This window comes from Microtus oregoni, unplaced genomic scaffold (assembly GCF_018167655.1).
Source record: "Microtus oregoni isolate MIOR12 unplaced genomic scaffold, Mior012 000007F_ref0000211, whole genome shotgun sequence".
NCBI classification, from domain to species: Eukaryota; Metazoa; Chordata; class Mammalia; order Rodentia; family Cricetidae; genus Microtus; species Microtus oregoni.
The window spans coordinates 50,539,307-50,555,861 of record NW_024543066.1 but is presented as its reverse complement, the minus strand read 5'-3'; the positions used below and the strand labels follow the sequence as shown (position 1 = coordinate 50,555,861).

Genomic DNA, 16,555 nt, shown 5'->3' with positions numbered 1-16,555 from the left:
TACGGCATGATCAAACCAGAAATAAAGTACACATGTCCCATGGTGCTCATACACCCATGTACACACTGACAAACTGATTAAATTTAGGGATTCTCAATCAATTGTTCCTGTTACCACAGTATAGGTGAAATATTTATTCTCTATTCCTGAAGCCTATTTGGTATTTTTTGGATTTGGAAAAAGACTGAATTAGAAGCTGGTAAGATGGTTCAGCAGATAATGACACTTGCATGACAAGCCTGATGGCTCCACAAAGCTGTCATTTCTCCTTCACTTGTGTGCTGTGGCACTTGTGCTCTTACACACATATCATGCACACACAGAAATATAGTCAAGAAAAAGTTGGGTTTTTTTAAGGAAATATATATAGTGATATTCACAGTATGGGAAAAAAATCATTTACTAGAGTTTTTCCATCTGAAAGAACAGCCATAAAGGAGCTTAATCTATCCTCATCAAGTTACCTTGAAAGGTTCTTTATATAAAAATTATGTAGCCAAGCATGATAGCACACACCCTTAATCCCAGCATTGGAAACCTGAGTCAGGTGGCTCTCTGGTTGAGGCCAGACTGCTCTAGTGAGCTCCAGGTCAGCCAGAGCTACTTAGAGAGATCCTGACTTAAGGGAGGGAGGGAGGGAGGGAGGGAGGGAGGGAGGGAGGGAGGGCAAAAAAACTTTATGTATATGTAATGGCGGTTTGACTAGGAATGGCTTTCAAAGGCTCATATAGTTGAATGCTTAGTCACTGGGAGTGGTGCTATTTGAAAAGTTTAGAAGTATTAGGAGGTGTGACCTTGTTGGAAGAAATGTATCACTGGGGGTGGGCTTTTAGAACCCACTAAAATGCCAGTCCCAGTGTTTCCCTCTGCCTATGGATCATGTAGCTCTCAGCTACTGCTCTATAACCTGCCTGCATGGCACCATGCTCCCCACTGTGATAATAACAGACTAAACCTCTGAAGCTGTAAGCAAATCCCAGTTAAATGCTTTCTTCCATAGGAATTGCATGGCCATGTGTCTTTTCACAACAACAAAACAGTAACTAAGACATATGGGTATTCTGCCTGCATGCAATGCTTAAGGAAGTCAGATCCCCTTGGACTGGAGTTATAAACAGTTGTGAACCACCATGTAGGTGCTGGGAATTTAACTCAATCCTCTGCAAGAGCAGCCAGTACTATTAGCTACTGAGTCATCTATCTTGAACAATTCTTAAAAATAAGAACCACTTTTGGCTGACTCAGGTCATAGAAAAAAGACAAAATCTGTTATCTTTTCATCTGTAACCCAGAAGGCAACTGTTAGGACTCTTACATTAAGGTGTGTTACTTTCATTTATGCTGCATTTGTTTAACTCTGTGAAACTGTGATACTTGCCCTGTCTAGAACACCTGATGGTCGAATAAAGATCTGAATGGCCAATAGCAAGACAGGAGAAAGGATAGGCAGGGCTGGCAGGCAAAAATATAGAAGGAGAAATCTGGAGAAAAGAGGTACGGAGAGGTAACCAGAGAAGGAGGACACCAGGGGCCACAGCAATTCATGGAGTAAGAATAAGATTTACAGAAGAAGAGAATGGGAAAAGCCTAGAGGCAAAAGATAGGCAAAATAAGCAAAAGTTGGCAAGTAACAAAGAATAAGCCTCTTTGGGATTTATTTGGGAGCTGGGTGGTGGGTCCACCAAAAAACCCAGAACAGTAAAAAAAAAAAAAAATCATATTACTACTGCTATTTATTACAGGTGGCTTCATCCAGGACTGCCTACAGTAAGGTTCCTACCTGCACTCCACAGCTGTGGATTGAAAGTGCATACAATGCACCATTTTCCCTCTGGTCCAGCAGCACTCTCCCGGGTCTACTCATCACACCCTCATTAGCACAGAGAGTCCACCCTAGCCAGCATTTGCCTCTCACATCACCACCCAGTTTTATATCTGAGAAAATTGTAATAGCATTACCCATAGGGAACCTTATAACTTCATAATATCCTGGAGCTTCTGTTCTCTTCACAGGTTCCATGAAAGGCCAAGCGCTTTGATGGCTCTTGAATAAAAGAAATAAAATAAGGTATCTCATATGGAAATGTCCTGTGGGAAAGCCTTTCAAAGAAGAGCATGAATGAAGGACACACCCACCTTCACCTGCTGCAGGATGGTCTTGAGGGTGCTGTAAAGCTGTTCTGGGTCTCTGGGCTCTTTACTTGAAATAACAGAGAGTAAAGAAGGATTAGTGCTCATGTTCCAGGCCTCATCACCACTCAGCCTCACAGGTCCCAGCCTAGAACTGAAGCCCACTATCTGCTATATACCAATTCCATCACTTGGCCCTCTTCCTAGAAAGTGCTGGAAAGGGGAGATCACTTGCATTAACAACCTCTAGCCCAGCTTGCTTACCTTTTCTCTTTTCCACTTGGTTTCCAGCCTGTCTCTCCTATATGTCAACAAAATTGAACACTAAATGAGAACTGCTTTGGGTCAAGAGAATAACATACTACTTATTAGAAGCACCATACATGAAAGCCATGTCTCAATAAACGTCTATTTGGGGAAAAACACTAAAAGTAACGGCATTTATCTTCCTTCTCATACAGCTTAAAGCGTAAAACGCTTTCCCAGACTGGCAGCTCTATTAATAAGTTTTGTTCATTTCATTGAGTTATTAATTTTTTTTGTAGTGCTGGTGACTGAAGTCAACACCTCACATCACCCCTGAGCTACAGTCTCAGCTGGTTAGTGTCTAAGGCAGGAGCTCCAACTCTTCAAAACAGAGAAAGGGGATGAGAAACTGCAAGTCGGAAATCTTTGATTATCTCACAATGAAGTGCTGCTGTTATTTTATGTCAAAAGAGTGTCTGTTCTCTGTTTTGTGTGGTCGAGCTCCTGCTTGCATTACAGATGGTTTATAGGGCCTGGTGTCTGAGGGATCTGAATTTGATTCTTCTGTTCTCTCTTAAAAAGTCATTTACCTTTCCTTCAGTTTACCTGCCTACAAAACACAACTACAGAAACTAGGTGGAATTAGCCACTGTGACATTAGTTGATTTAAAAAAAAAAAAGTCCAAATAGCTAAACATTTGACAAAAGAGGAAAAAGTAGTGGATTGGGACCTGGCACCATGAGGCATTCAACAATGGGGCAGCTACTTGGCTATTAACAGAGACAACACGCGGAAGTGAGACCCGGGATTCAGCATCAAGAGTCCTAGGGCAGGACAGATGCAATGAGACAGAATCCTGTCTCTTTCATGGAGAATTTTAGTTTTGTGCCTGTGTGCTGGGGTGGGGGGTAGTAATTATAAGAACTTAGAGATTCAAACTGAATAAGATTGCCAAATGATAATTAGAAGCTTTCAATCTACAAATCCGATTACAGTTCGTTTTTAGCATATTAAAAAGAATTCTTAAGAAAGTTACTGTAAAATAAAATCTTGAAACAACTGAAGTGACTTCTATCACACATGGAGAGGAGGGAAGAAGAGAAGTCAGGCAACAGGTTCATGCAGGTGACAATGACATCAAGGCAGGTTGTCCACATCTTGTTCTGAACTTCTGCATGCTAATATACAACCATTTGAAGACCAGTTCCTCCATTTTTAAATATAAAAATCCAAAGTTCCCATGCTATTTAATATATACTCCTGTTGCCAAGCATTGTGAATAAGTACTAGGCCTTAATAAATTATGTAATATTAATAACTCTTTTAAAGGTACTCTAGGCTGAGTTAGGAAGAAAAGGACATTAGAAAGTCTTTATTACTGCCCTTCCCATCCCCACACAGTGTCTCTCTCACTCTAGCCTCAGTTGACCTCAAATTCTAGATCCTCCTGCCTTACTCTCTCAGTGCTGGGATTATAGGCAAGCCCCACAACTAGTTTGCTGCCCACTACACAGAGCACACAGACACAGAAAGGGGACAGTTGAAAGCTTTTCAAATGACTGCATGCTGGAAATCATTTCAAATATATCTTATATGATCGACAGAAGATTTTGCTTTGTAAAAGTATCTATACATACTGATTCCAGGAATGCTTTCTATAGGGATCTGCCGAACTCCAGCTTTGAAACACGAAAGTCCAGGGTAGACTTTTCGAATCTGGGCTTGTTTTCTTTCTATCAGCTTTTTAATGATCTGAAAAGCACGAGGGGAAAGTGTGTTTAGGAAAAGAGGCCATACATGAACCAGGGCAAGTCAGATAAACGAAGGAGACAATGCATGCTCATGAGACAAAAAGAAGAAAGGCTAAATACATATTAAGAGGCAGAAGCACTCTGGGTCCTACCACATGGCTCAATGGGTAAAAGTACCCACCACCAAGCCCGAAGACCTGAGTTTAATCCTGGGTTTCCACATGATAAAAGGAAAGAGTCAACCCTAGCAAGTTCTTTATGTTCTTTATGTTATGGAGTGTGTGTGTATGTGCAAAATTTTGAAATATATCTTTTAAAAGAAGTATCCTTTTATACCATACTCATTAGTGACATTCACACAAACCCTTTACTAAGGAAAGGATCATCAGAGAGAAGGAAAGAGAGAGGCTGCCTCCAGAGGTGAGTAGGGGTCCTCCAGGTTCAGTCTCTTGACGTCTTACATGTGAACTGAGATATTGGAGTCACCCTCCATACCAACGTACACAAATGCATGCACAGAGGCGGCCTTTCAGCTCCCTGCCTATCACCTTTTCTCTTGCTCAAGGATACATGGTCCTACCTATTCTTGTGTCCAACATCTTATTTATTAAACAGTGACCCAGCCTTTGTTCATGCCACCCCCAAAACATACAGGTATTTGATGAAGCCATCTCACTTGTGGGGCAGTAGAGATTTTGCTCTCTGCCTTCAGCTCATTCTGATCAAGTGTACATTCCAGGACTAGAAAAGTTCTCAGTTTACACAGCTTACTCACTGCTTTTATTACTGAAGGAGAGTTTAGCATTTTAGAGTATTTCAGATTTTGGATTATCTCATTAAAGGTGCTCAGTCATAAGACAAAAGAAGTATTGGAGAAGAAAAAAACATTCTAAAATACCAGGAGCATTTATGATAAGAGATAGTTATCCAGTCTCTATAAGAAAATAATTATTTTATTATGGTGTGATTGCAGCTGTCTTAAAAATCTAGTTCAAAACACTGGGAATAAGGCTGTGAGGGTAAAGACACAGATTGAACATCTTTATCAACACATCTCTCCCTTCGCAATGACTCAGAAAACATCAAGGAAGAAGGGGCAGAAAGATGTAAGAGGCAGCAGGCAGGGAGGAATGTGTGAAAGGAAGGCCTCTGAACACCTATGGCCTGGTGCATACACACATGACCTCATTTGAAAGGAAGGCCTCTGAGCACCTATGGCCTGGTGCATACACACATGACCTCATTTGAAAGGAAGGCCTCTGAGCACCTATGGCCTGGTGCATACACACAGGACCTCATTTGAAAGGAAGGCCTCTGAACACCTATGGCCTGGTGCATACACACAGGACCTCATTTGAAAGAAAGGACTACATACCATTGGGCTGCTGCATACACACATGAAGTTAGCAGCTGTGGTTGTCTGCACAAGAGTTAAAAATTGCATCATGAAGGGGTAAGAGCTCCAAATGCCCCACCCTTAGATGAAGAGCAAAGGGCAACTGATGACTTCTGAGGGAGGAAGCGTAGCTTTTCTTTGTGGGTGTGGCCACTGATAGGTTGTCAATGCCTCGATGGATGACCCCAGCTCATGTGCACATGGGCAACAATAATTTGACTTAGCTTACTAAGTTATAAACCTGGGAGTCAGGTGGAAGATATATTGGGCGAGGCTGGAAGGAATGAGTAGAGACTAGATATGACCAAGATACATTGTATGAAAAAAAAAATAGGTTTACCTTCCAAACACTCCCATTTAATGGTATGTGTGAGAAAAGACTAGAGATGGGGCGGGGGGGGGGGGCGGGCGTAAAAGAGAAAAGAGAAAAGGAGGGAGCCGAGAGGGAACAGAAGAGAGGAGAGAGGGAGAAAGCCTTGTCTTTTAAAAAGTGAACTGTGTTTGTTTGTTTGTTTGTTTGTTTTTGCCATCTGAAACAGCTCTGCTTCTGGCTTTTCCCTAGGTATTAGAAGCTAACAGATCAGCTTCGGTGGGAATTTACAGACTTCCAAGGAACTCTGCTACCAGGGAATGAAGCCTTGTGACTGGTGGAAAACTACAGAACAAGCAGCTGACATCTGGTAAGCAGCCACCAATGCACTAAAGAACGGCCAAGTCCAAACCTGTTTGTTAGGATCTAGAAAACAGTGCGGGAAGACAACTCTTCAAAAAGATGTATCAGAGGCAAGTGCTGCACTAGGAATCCTTCCACAGCCCTATTGGAACTCCCCATGAGACAGACATCTTTGAGCATGCAACAAAGATATTTTGATTTTCTAATTTAAAATGCCTTTTGTTCACTTTACAGTAGCACATACCTTACTCAACTTTAAAGAAAATACTCAGTGAGTGACTGCTGCCACTAGGTACAGAATAAATTTTTTGGGTGTTGTTCTGGGTCACATTTAGTAAGTAAAAGAATTGGAACTAAGGATAGAAAGCAGATGGTTTTAAGGCAGATGTGTTTTTTTAGTAACCTGTCATGGAAAAACAGCAGATTAAGTAACAAGAGAACTGGAAGGAACTGAAGTGTTAAATCACTGTACACTCACATCTGGAGCCTTTTCTGTTATTATTTATCATTTCTGAGCATAAAGGATGTCATACCAATACACATAACAAACTATTATCTGGAAGGAAAATATAAAAATCTGGAAAGACTTCAGACACAGCTTGCAGTGTAAAGGGGAAAATAACAGACACTAGAAGAAATGTCTCTGAATTACTAATAATTAAATGCAAGTGTGTGGGTCAGACTAATGCTGCAGAAGTTCAAAGGCAGCCTGGAACAGAACCTGAAAGAATGTCACTTGCTTGAGCGAGAGGGAACAGGGTAATGTGAGCCAGAAAGCTAATGCATCAGCAATGGTCTTTGAGGACCCTCTGGGGGATGAAAGCAAAGAGCTATGACTACAAAGGGGCCAGAAGGCAAAAGGACCCAATGAAGTTAAGATGTCATGGTACTATATACAGGCTGTATTTCACAAAACACACACACACTCACCTCCTTCTGCTTTTTAATGATGACAGAGAACTCTGTGTATGGGATCTGAGGATTCAACTCACATCCCATCAAAGTGGCACCTTCATAATCCTTGATGTATCCGACATATTTGGTTTTAGGTATTTTGATTTCTTTGGAGAAACCCTACAAGGCAAATCAGTTGAGTTATCAGGATGCTGTGCAACAAAGCTGTTCAACTAGCTGCTAAGTGCTGGCTCTGGGCCAAGGATTAAGATGCACACTCTTCTCAATATCACTGCACTGCTATGAACAGCAGCCACAGAGAGTGACCCATGACAAACAAAATGATCAAAAATCAAACAGTGCCAACAGGAAACAAATCTAAATTAATTAAAGTATCTGGAGGTGGCAGTGATCATACCACTAATCCCAGAAGGATTGTAAACTCAAGAGTGGGATGACATCCAAGTTCCTAGGACTGGAATCCTCTGGAGATTCAATCCTCTGTTGAATCAATTTTCCTTTAATTTTTAATTTTTAAAAGAGATTCATATTCAGTGAGGGATCCTTTCTCAAAGCAATAAGCCAGAGCAAAATAGAGGAAGACACCCAATGTCTTGCATTGGCTGCCAAGTGTGCACAATAGGTGTGTCCACCCGGGCACACTCATGCCTGAACATGTGCACAGATGTAGGCTGAAGAGTAAGGCTTCCCTGGGAATTGACCTGCTTCTTGAAGTAGCCGATGGCGTACTCATCCGCATATGTGAGGAAGTTCAGAACATCATGCTTTATGTGGTATTCTTTGAGATGGTTCATCAGGTGTGTTCCATAGCCCTGTGGAATTAAACATACTCAAGAAAAGAAATGCCTAAAAACATGACAGAAAATTATAGCATTTAGGAGTTCATAGTTTTAAATATTTTATCAACCAGGATGCTTTCTAGAAGGAACTATTATGTTAACTAACCTTTCTTGGGTGTCTAAATTTTGAAAAGGAATCCCAAGACAGACATTCAAAATCTATGGCTCAAGACAAAAATCATCACTGGCGAATACTAATTCCTGGTTCTTTGAAAATAACACACAGAGACTCCAAACTCAGTCCTAAAATCCTTGATGTTTCTAGATGCTTTTAGAGTTGATGTCAAGGTTGAGTTTAATCTTGACCATATTTGAGAAACTGAGATGAAAGGAAGTGGGTAGAGGAATGGTGCTGACCGTTATTACCATATCCGAGGTAAGTAAATGAGCCATGCAGACCTTCACTGGGGTGTGTACTGATCTAAACATTTATCTGTTTCAGATACCAACAACCCTTCTAGCCACTGCATCACAGACACCCAACTTACCTTTGTTTATCAGACCAAGAAAAATCTGAGAAGGTCACAGTCTGAATCAGCAAATAAAACAGTGGAAACAAAAACTATGGACAATACTGAATAAATGAATAGTTTATGAAATATGAAAACAGGATCCGTGTTCTGGTACACATTTGTGATGCTAGCACTCAGGATGCTGAGGTGAGAGGGTCTATATCTGGTATATAATCTTGGGCTATATATCAGAACTCTGTCTCAAAAAAAAAGTAAAACATAGGCCAAGCAGTGGTGGCACACACCTTTAATCCCAGCACTTGGGAGGCAGAGGCAATGAGTTTGAGCCCAACCTGGTCTACAAAGCAAGTTCCAGAACAATCAGGACTGTTAAAGAAACCTTATCTCAAAAACAAAAACAAAACAAAACAAACAAACAAACAAAAACAAAAACAAGAAAAAAAGAAAAAGTAAGACTGAGGGGGGAAGCGACCATGCACATGTATTAAATTCTCAAAGAATTAATAAAGATGCATTTTAAAAATAAAAATAAATTAAAAGAATAAAACTGAGTAGTTTAAATTGGAAAAATGCAAGTGTTCACTTTTTCAGTATAAAGTTCAGATAAGACTGATGAATTGAGAAAGATCGTTTCAGAACCTCATAAAAAGACAGGAAACAGAGCGTCCAAAGGTGACTGTCCTTACACAAAGACTTCACCCACAGATACCACCTCACAGATTCACTTCCACCTCCCAAATCTCAAACCAAGCAGTATGTAAGCCAGAGTCTCTTTGTGTGGCATGACTAGGGGACCCCAAGCAACCTAAGCACTTTCCAGGACTTTCTCCAAGTTCAGGATGCCTTGGAAGCTCGGCATATTTATTACACAGAGTGAACAGGGAGGCTGGATTGCTGCACACAGCTGAACTAATCTCATAGCGGTAGGCTCTGTAGGAGAGGTCCTCAGCCTGTAAATATTGAAGCAGCAATTCTCAACCTTCCAAATGCTGCGACCCTTTAATACAGCTTCTCACATTGTGGTGACCCCATGAAATTATTTTCATTGCTATTTCATGTTGTAATTTTGCTACCATTATGAATCATACTATAAATATTTGTGTTTTCTGGTTGTCTTAGGCTACCCCTGTGAAAGGGTTATTTGACCCCCACCACAAGAGTTCACAAGCCACAGGTTGAGAACCATTGTATTAAGGGAAGAACACGATGGTGGACGTTGTCTGCATATACTATCAAAATATGTACAAGGACCAAAAGAAGGCTTTGCCATCCTTCTGAGCCTTGCGCTGGGAAGAGGGGGAGAGGCTTTGCCATTTTCCCATGGGTCAGACAGGGTCTCTGACATGGTGGGCTTGTGCCAGCAACACACATGCACTCAGGGCTTCCCGTGTGTGTGTGTGTGTGTGTGTGTGTGTGTGTGTGTGTGTGTGTGTATTTACCACCATAAATATACAATAAAGACTACTGAAAGACACCTGCACCTGAAAGACACTCTCAGAACAACTGAACCCTGGAAAGGACACTCTCCAGCCTCTTGAGCTGCCTGTAGGTTGTGCAGTGAGCTCCAAGTTCCCAGCTTTTGAGAGCTCTCACCCACCCATGCGTGATGCAACTGTCTTTGAATCATTTATTCTCCTGTAAGTAACTACAAGGACTCTGAATAATTTTTTCCCCTTGTTATTCCTACTCAGTCTGTAATGTTTGGCCACCTTCCTCGAGATTTTAGAAAATAACAGTCTGTGCTGTGGCAGTGGAGGGAAATGCCCTCTGGAAGCCATTGAAAACTTTCCCACCAGTGTTAAGGTATCTTCAGTTTCGCTCTGCTATTGATAAAAGTGCCTAAGTTCACCCTAATCAGTTCTTCCAAACTAAGTGCTTGGTACAACCATCTTTAAAAAAAACAAGTTACCTCATATTATAAGCTACTGGTGTGTTTTCCAAAGCAAAGTTTCTCTCTATGTATAGTCACACAAAGTTTGAGTGAGGCCCTAAATTCTGTATTTTGGGAGACATCTGGACGTTCTTCACGCTGGGGGATGGGTGGGTTATAAAGATAGCAACAGCAGCAAAAGGCATCTTGTCAGAATTCTTTAAAAAGCACTAAAGGGCAGTTTGAGTCTTTCCCTTCCCCCAGACAAACTGTGAGACCCCTGCACCTGCAATTTGCTGCTGAGTGTTAGGATTCAAAGCTAAAAAGCTCACATGTAGCAGGAGGCAGAAACAGGTGGACCCCTGTGAGTTCCAGGACAGCCTGATCTATACAAAGTTTCCAAGGCAACAAGAGCTACATAGTAAGACTGTTTAAAAGAAAGAAGAAACAAAACAAAATCAAAATCACAAAGAGCTAGATTGTAGACTTATAAATCCACAACCCCTAGCACCTGGAAGTTAAAGCAAGAATTCTGAGTTCAAGGCCAGCCTGAGCTTCCTAGTGAGTTTCAGGAGAACGTGAGCTACAGAGACACCCTGCTTCCATTGAAAGAGGGGGAAAATGGAGAGTTAGTAGGATCAGGGCTCAAGGCTATTTTTAGCTTTAAGCAAGTATGAGACCAGCAGCAACTCCTTCAGATTCTGTCTTTAACAGGGGAGAGGGGAGGTGTTGACCCCAATGAAAGCACGAGTGTACAAAACTAACCACACTTTATACAGAAAATTACTTTGTCCAGTGACTTATTTTTGGTTTCTGCAAATGACAGTGATTCTTTGAAGCTGAAAGAACCAACAGAGTCCTCATTCAGAACCCCGGGCCTCTGCTGCCCAGTGCAGAAATTATGGCCCTCTGCTGCCCCACATAGGAGCCACGGCCTCTGCTGCCCCATACAGGATCCATGGCCTCTTTTGCCCCATACAGGAGCCACGGCCCCTTGCACCCAGTTGATAGACAAGCTATGTGTGCAAAATATACACCAATGTCAAACACTTATCACATACAGAGAATATAGATGCTGTTGATAATTCCTCATGATATTAAATTTTAGGTTAAGTGAAATACATTAGAAAAATTAACCTCTCCTGCTTTCAATTGTTGCTTTGAAATGGACCTTCTAGAAAGTTTGTGCGGCTTTCACACAGCTATGTTGGACAACTTGCCCCAGACCTTCTAACAAATTTTCTGCAGCCACATTGACTCCTGAGCTGCTTACAGCTCCATCATCACAAGGTTTCTTCATAGCCTTTGCAGTGGTTCTTAACCTGTGGGTCTTGACCCCTCTGGTTATCAGATAGCCTGCATATCAGAGATTTACATTACAACTCATAACTAACACAATTACAGTTTTGAAGTAGCAACTGTATAATAACTTTATGTGGTTGGAGGTCACAACATTAGAAACTCTATTAAAGGGGCACAGCATGAGGAAACTTGAGAACCATTGCTTTAGTCTGTCCTGATAGAAACAGAGTGGAGTATAACAGATTCTACAGAAGAGCTCTTTCTGCCCGGCACAGCTAAGTTATTCCAGGCAAACCAAAACAACCCAAAAAGAGCACAACCTTAGCTCCCAGGAACACAGGGCCTGTGCCAGGTATAGCAACATGGCACAGGGAGAGGACTCCAGCAGGCTCATAGCCCACATGAGGGATGACGGCAACCGCTCTAAGACAAAGTGCTAGAATGGCATTCAGAGACATCTGGGGTCAAGGGAATGCTCTGAACCAAATCCATGGAAATGCTTTCTTCATTATTTGGAAATTTCTCACAACTTCTCTCTGTCTCTCTGTGTCTCTCTTTCTCTCCCTCCCCCTCTCTCTTTTTAGACAGAGTCTGCCTGGTTGTCCTGGAACTTAATAGGTTAACCAAGTTGGCCTCAAACTCACCTGCCTGCCTCTTATTATGCCCAAATCCACAAAGTCCCCGAGAAAGCCAACAAGGAGACAGAATCCCATATGTAAAAGCAAAGAACCTTTATTTTAAGTAAGTTTGCAAACTCGGTCTCTCCACATGTCCAATGTATTGGAATAACTGGAGAGCCCCGAGCTTAGTTAGAATAGGGTTTTATAGTAGTAAAGATGAGAGTGAGGGGTTTCTAAGGTTCAGGACCCCTGATTGGCTGACATTTGTCTAGGGTGTTCTGGTGAGTGTGTGCCGGCAGGTGATCCTGTCTACAGCAGATGGCATTTCCTTTGAATGGTCTGTTCTTGGGTGGAGGTCAGGTAATCTCAGCTTGTGATTCTTCCTACAACCAGATGTTGCTTCAGGGTAAACTACTGAGACTCAGGTCTCCATTTAAATTTATTGAGGGCCAGAGTCCTACTCTGGCAGGTGATAATGGTTGGAAGTAAAGAACTTCCTTTGTGTGACCAACTCCCACATCTCTCCTTCCCGAGTGCTTTTCTGCTATGATCCTGGGTTTCTCTTACCTTGACTTGTTCATTTGAAGTTACTGCACAGAAAACAATTTCTGTGAATCCCTGGGATGGAAACATCCGGAAACAGATACCACCAATGACACGGCCATCTTTAATTAAAGCAAGGGTTTTGTGTTTCCTGAAAGAATAAGGTTAAGCTTTATCTTTCTTGGTTATATAAAATACTTTTGGAGATGTTCCTTGTTGTGTAAGAAGACTTGGAGCAGGAGTGGGTTCTTTCATCTAGACACCAGCTCACCAGCTAGTCATTTTCCTGTAGTATTTAGGGCAAGCCTACTTCAGAGCTCCCACCAAACACAAAGGGAGAATTTCCTTAGAAGAACGTGAGCCTGAAAGTATGTGCTTGGAGGGCTCTAGAACTGGCTCTGGGAACTGAGGGAGAGCGCAGAGCTCAAAGTAGCAGCTAAGAGTTCACACAGTGATAGTAGCATCACAGCAAAGAACACAGCATCCACATGTAGGAACTGTCAAGTCCTGCAGTGTGGAATCCCAGAGTGCCTCACTCGGACTTGCCACCTTTTCAGATCACATTTCACTCAGGCTGACTGGTTAACGAGGGTAAAGTAAAAACAAATGGAGTTTAATTCCGAGTTGTTGGTATTTTTAGATTTCATTTTTTTTCTTTAATATTGTGGATTAAACCTAGGGCTTTGTTTTCTCCAGGTAAGCCTTATACCAGTGAGCTACAACTTCATCCTTGGATTTTTTTTTCTTCCTGAAAGCACTGGATTTCCTAGGATAATCTATCCCAAATCCCAATCATTTTCCTAGTGTTTACAGAAGCACATTGCACAAATGGATTATCTTGTGCTCTGTACTTTGCCTGAAGATCCAACAAAACTTTGGTGCAACCCTACCTGTGGATACTTGGGCTACAATGGTACCTCTCCAATACAACAAAACAAGGAATGTACTGACTTCAATAAAACACGTTAGTATTCCTATGTTCTCACAGAATGTGGTGCAGAAGGCTCCTCATCAGCTTAGTATTTTTTATTTCATTCATTTGTTTGCTTATTTGTGTGTTCAAGTGTGTGAGTACATGCCACTCTCTCCTCGTGTGTGTGTGTGCGTGCACACAAATGCATGCCACTCAGGTGTAGAAGTCAGAGAAAAATTTATGGGAGTCGGGTCTCGCCTACCATGTGGGTCCCAGGATAAAACTTAGATCATAAGGTTTGGCAGCAAGAGAATTTACACACTAAACCATCTCACGAATCCCAGCAATTTATAAAGCTTCAATCTATTAACAAGAACATTTAAGATTTATTGATAGATTAATCTTTATGACTTTGACATGAAAATTATATCATTGTGACTATGTAGTCATATCAAGATAGGAGGTAGCTGGATTCCAAGGGCTAAATGTCACTAAATAGTTCTCTCTTGCAATAAAGAAGGAATGAAAAATGAGTTGAACTTACGGGTCGAACACGAGTCGTGTGATGTATTCTTTGGGCATTCGAGGCAGCTGGTGAGAAAACACATTCTGCAGACCCACCAGCCACATCAGCATCTTCTTGCTCGGTTTCTGGCTCAAGGAATTGCCCACCACATGGAATTCAATGACACCCCTGCGCTCTTCCAGTCTTGCCGCCTCATCTCTGGCTGAATGTGCTGACAGAAAATTGGTCTGGGATCCAAGAGACAAGAAGAGATTACAAAGGGCTCTTCTTTGAAAACAGTGAACTGGAACACACAAACACTCTCCCTGTTCTAACAAGACTCTGGTATGAATTTCAGGGTTTTAAACACAAGTGCATGAGAGCAGCTGTGCATCCACACCACAAGTTCTGAAGACAAAATGGAAAAGTGGATTAAGAAGTAGATGATTCAGCAGTTAAAAGAGTTTACTGTGCAATCAGAAAAACTGAAGTTTGGATTCTAGAGTTCACATAACAAGCCAGGTGCATCCTTTGAACACTTGTATGACTAAGAAGGAAAAGGCAGATATGCCTCAAAAGACTTGACAAAGCCGGGCGATGGTGGCACAGGCCTTTAATCCCAGCACTCAGGAGGCAGAGGCAGGAGGATCTCTGTGAGTTCGAGACCAGCCTGGTCTACAGCTCCAAAGCCACAGAGAAACCCTGTCTCGAAAAACCAAAAAAAAAAAAAAAAGACTTGACAAATAATTATAAAAAAAAAAGATACTGGATACCCTCTTCTGGCCTTTATGTGTACATAGGCATGAGAAACCACACCCACACAAATAAATGAATAAATTAAGTAGACAAACCATTATCAAAAGATAACATTGCATGAATTAGGCATCAGCAAAATTTTGTTGAGACAGAGTCTTGCTGTGTGGTATAAGCTGGCCTTGAACTAACATCCTCCTGCTTCAGCTTTCCACTGATAAGAAGATTATACCACCACTTTGGGCCAGGTAACATTTTTATTTTTTTTATTTTTTGGATTTTTTGAGACAGGGTTTCTCCGTAGCTTTTGGTTCCCGTCCTGGAACTAGCTCTAGTACCAGGTTGGCCTCGAACTCACAGAGATCCGCCTGCCTCTGCTTCCCGAGTACTGGGATTAAAGGCGTGTGCCACCACCGCCCGGCTCCAGGTAACATTTTTAAAAAGAGAACAAATAGAAAATGTTTTAGAAGAGTTGGAAAGAAGGCTCACAATGTGAAAACAAGGGTTCGATCCACAGCACCTACAGAAGTTAGGAGGGTCTGGTGGCCTGCCTGCAATTCCAACATTACAGCAAGCTGGCTACTTAGAGTAGTCAAAAGGCAAGTTGTATGTTTATTTGAGAGAATCTGCCACAGGCACTAATGTGCCCCCATGCTCATATAAACTCATGGATTAATGTAAAAATTAATTTTAAGGCAATATTTTAGGAGGTTGGAAAAATGGTTCAGGTTTAGTAGCATGTACTGCTCTTAAAAACGGCCCACATGTAGGTCGTAGCTTGACATTAGGTGACTCCAGCCCAGAGGATCTGACACTTCTCTGGCACTGCACTCACACACATACACACTCGTAAACAGAAAAACATGTATGCATAATTTAAAAAAATAATAAACATTTTAGACATTTTGAATCATATGGTTTCTTAACTGCTCAATTGCTGTTGTAGTTTAAAAGATTGCACAGAATCACTGGTAAGGCATATTTGGCATGATGTTCTAATAAAACTTTAAGGATGGTGAGAGCCCTAGAAAGAGAGAGGGCTCAGCAATTAACAGTGCCTGCTGTTCTACAGAGGACCCAAGCTTGGTTCCCAGCACCGATACTGGGACTCCAGTTCCAGAGGATCCAATGCCCCTTTGCTTGCTTCTGTGGGAAGCCACACATGCCTGATCTATATGCAAACACATAGACATCAAAAAAAAAAAAGATATAAAACTTTTGAACTGGGGGGCAGTGAGATGGCTAAGAAGTGTGCTTGCTGCCAAGCTAAATTCAATACTCCAGACTAGTCATGTGGCAGGAGATCTCACAGACTACTGTGTCTGGCTTGAATTCCAGAGTACTAGCACCTAGGCTTTGAACTGCCTTTTGTAATGTTACCTTTAGTTACTGACAACCTTTGTTTGACGTGTCTGAATCTTATCTGAGTTCTTCCTGAAGGGTTCAAAGCTTTTGCAAAAACTTAGTTATGAGAGGACTTAGAAAACCTAGAGATCTTGTGACTGTGAATTGCTTTGGTATTTTGGTTTCTTCAAGGAACTTCAGATAAGAGGTTGTGGAATGTGGAAATTGTAAAAAAAAAAAAAAAGGCCTTTTGCAAATCAATGATCAGTAAGTTCACTGGA

The 16,555-nt window shown here is 41.6% G+C and overlaps 2 protein-coding genes across 4 annotated transcripts in view; one reads left to right on the top strand and one right to left on the bottom strand.

Moving 5' to 3' along the window:
* Sgo1 (shugoshin 1) overlaps nucleotides 1-8,490 on the top strand; it is a 33,565-nt gene extending 25,075 nt beyond the window's left edge. The window contains exons 9-10 of the transcript XR_005974622.1: nucleotides 6,087-6,204; nucleotides 8,394-8,490. The gene's annotated coding sequence lies outside the window, so the exon portion shown is untranslated. The remainder of the gene's footprint in view (nucleotides 1-6,086; nucleotides 6,205-8,393) is intronic.
* The window catches only part of Kat2b (lysine acetyltransferase 2B), a 132,765-nt gene that overhangs the window by 3,359 nt on the left and 112,851 nt on the right, over nucleotides 1-16,555 (bottom strand). For all 3 annotated transcript variants that reach the window (XM_041655475.1, XM_041655472.1, XM_041655473.1), the window contains 8 exons: nucleotides 14,217-14,425; nucleotides 12,784-12,910; nucleotides 7,814-7,924; nucleotides 7,128-7,271; nucleotides 4,015-4,129; nucleotides 2,395-2,431; nucleotides 2,137-2,200; nucleotides 1,960-2,044 (listed from right to left, as the gene is read on the bottom strand). In XM_041655475.1, coding sequence (XP_041511409.1) covers nucleotides 1,960-2,044; nucleotides 2,137-2,200; nucleotides 2,395-2,431; nucleotides 4,015-4,129; nucleotides 7,128-7,271; nucleotides 7,814-7,924; nucleotides 12,784-12,910; nucleotides 14,217-14,425 — 892 coding nt within the window. The remainder of the gene's footprint in view (nucleotides 1-1,959; nucleotides 2,045-2,136; nucleotides 2,201-2,394; nucleotides 2,432-4,014; nucleotides 4,130-7,127; nucleotides 7,272-7,813; nucleotides 7,925-12,783; nucleotides 12,911-14,216; nucleotides 14,426-16,555) is intronic.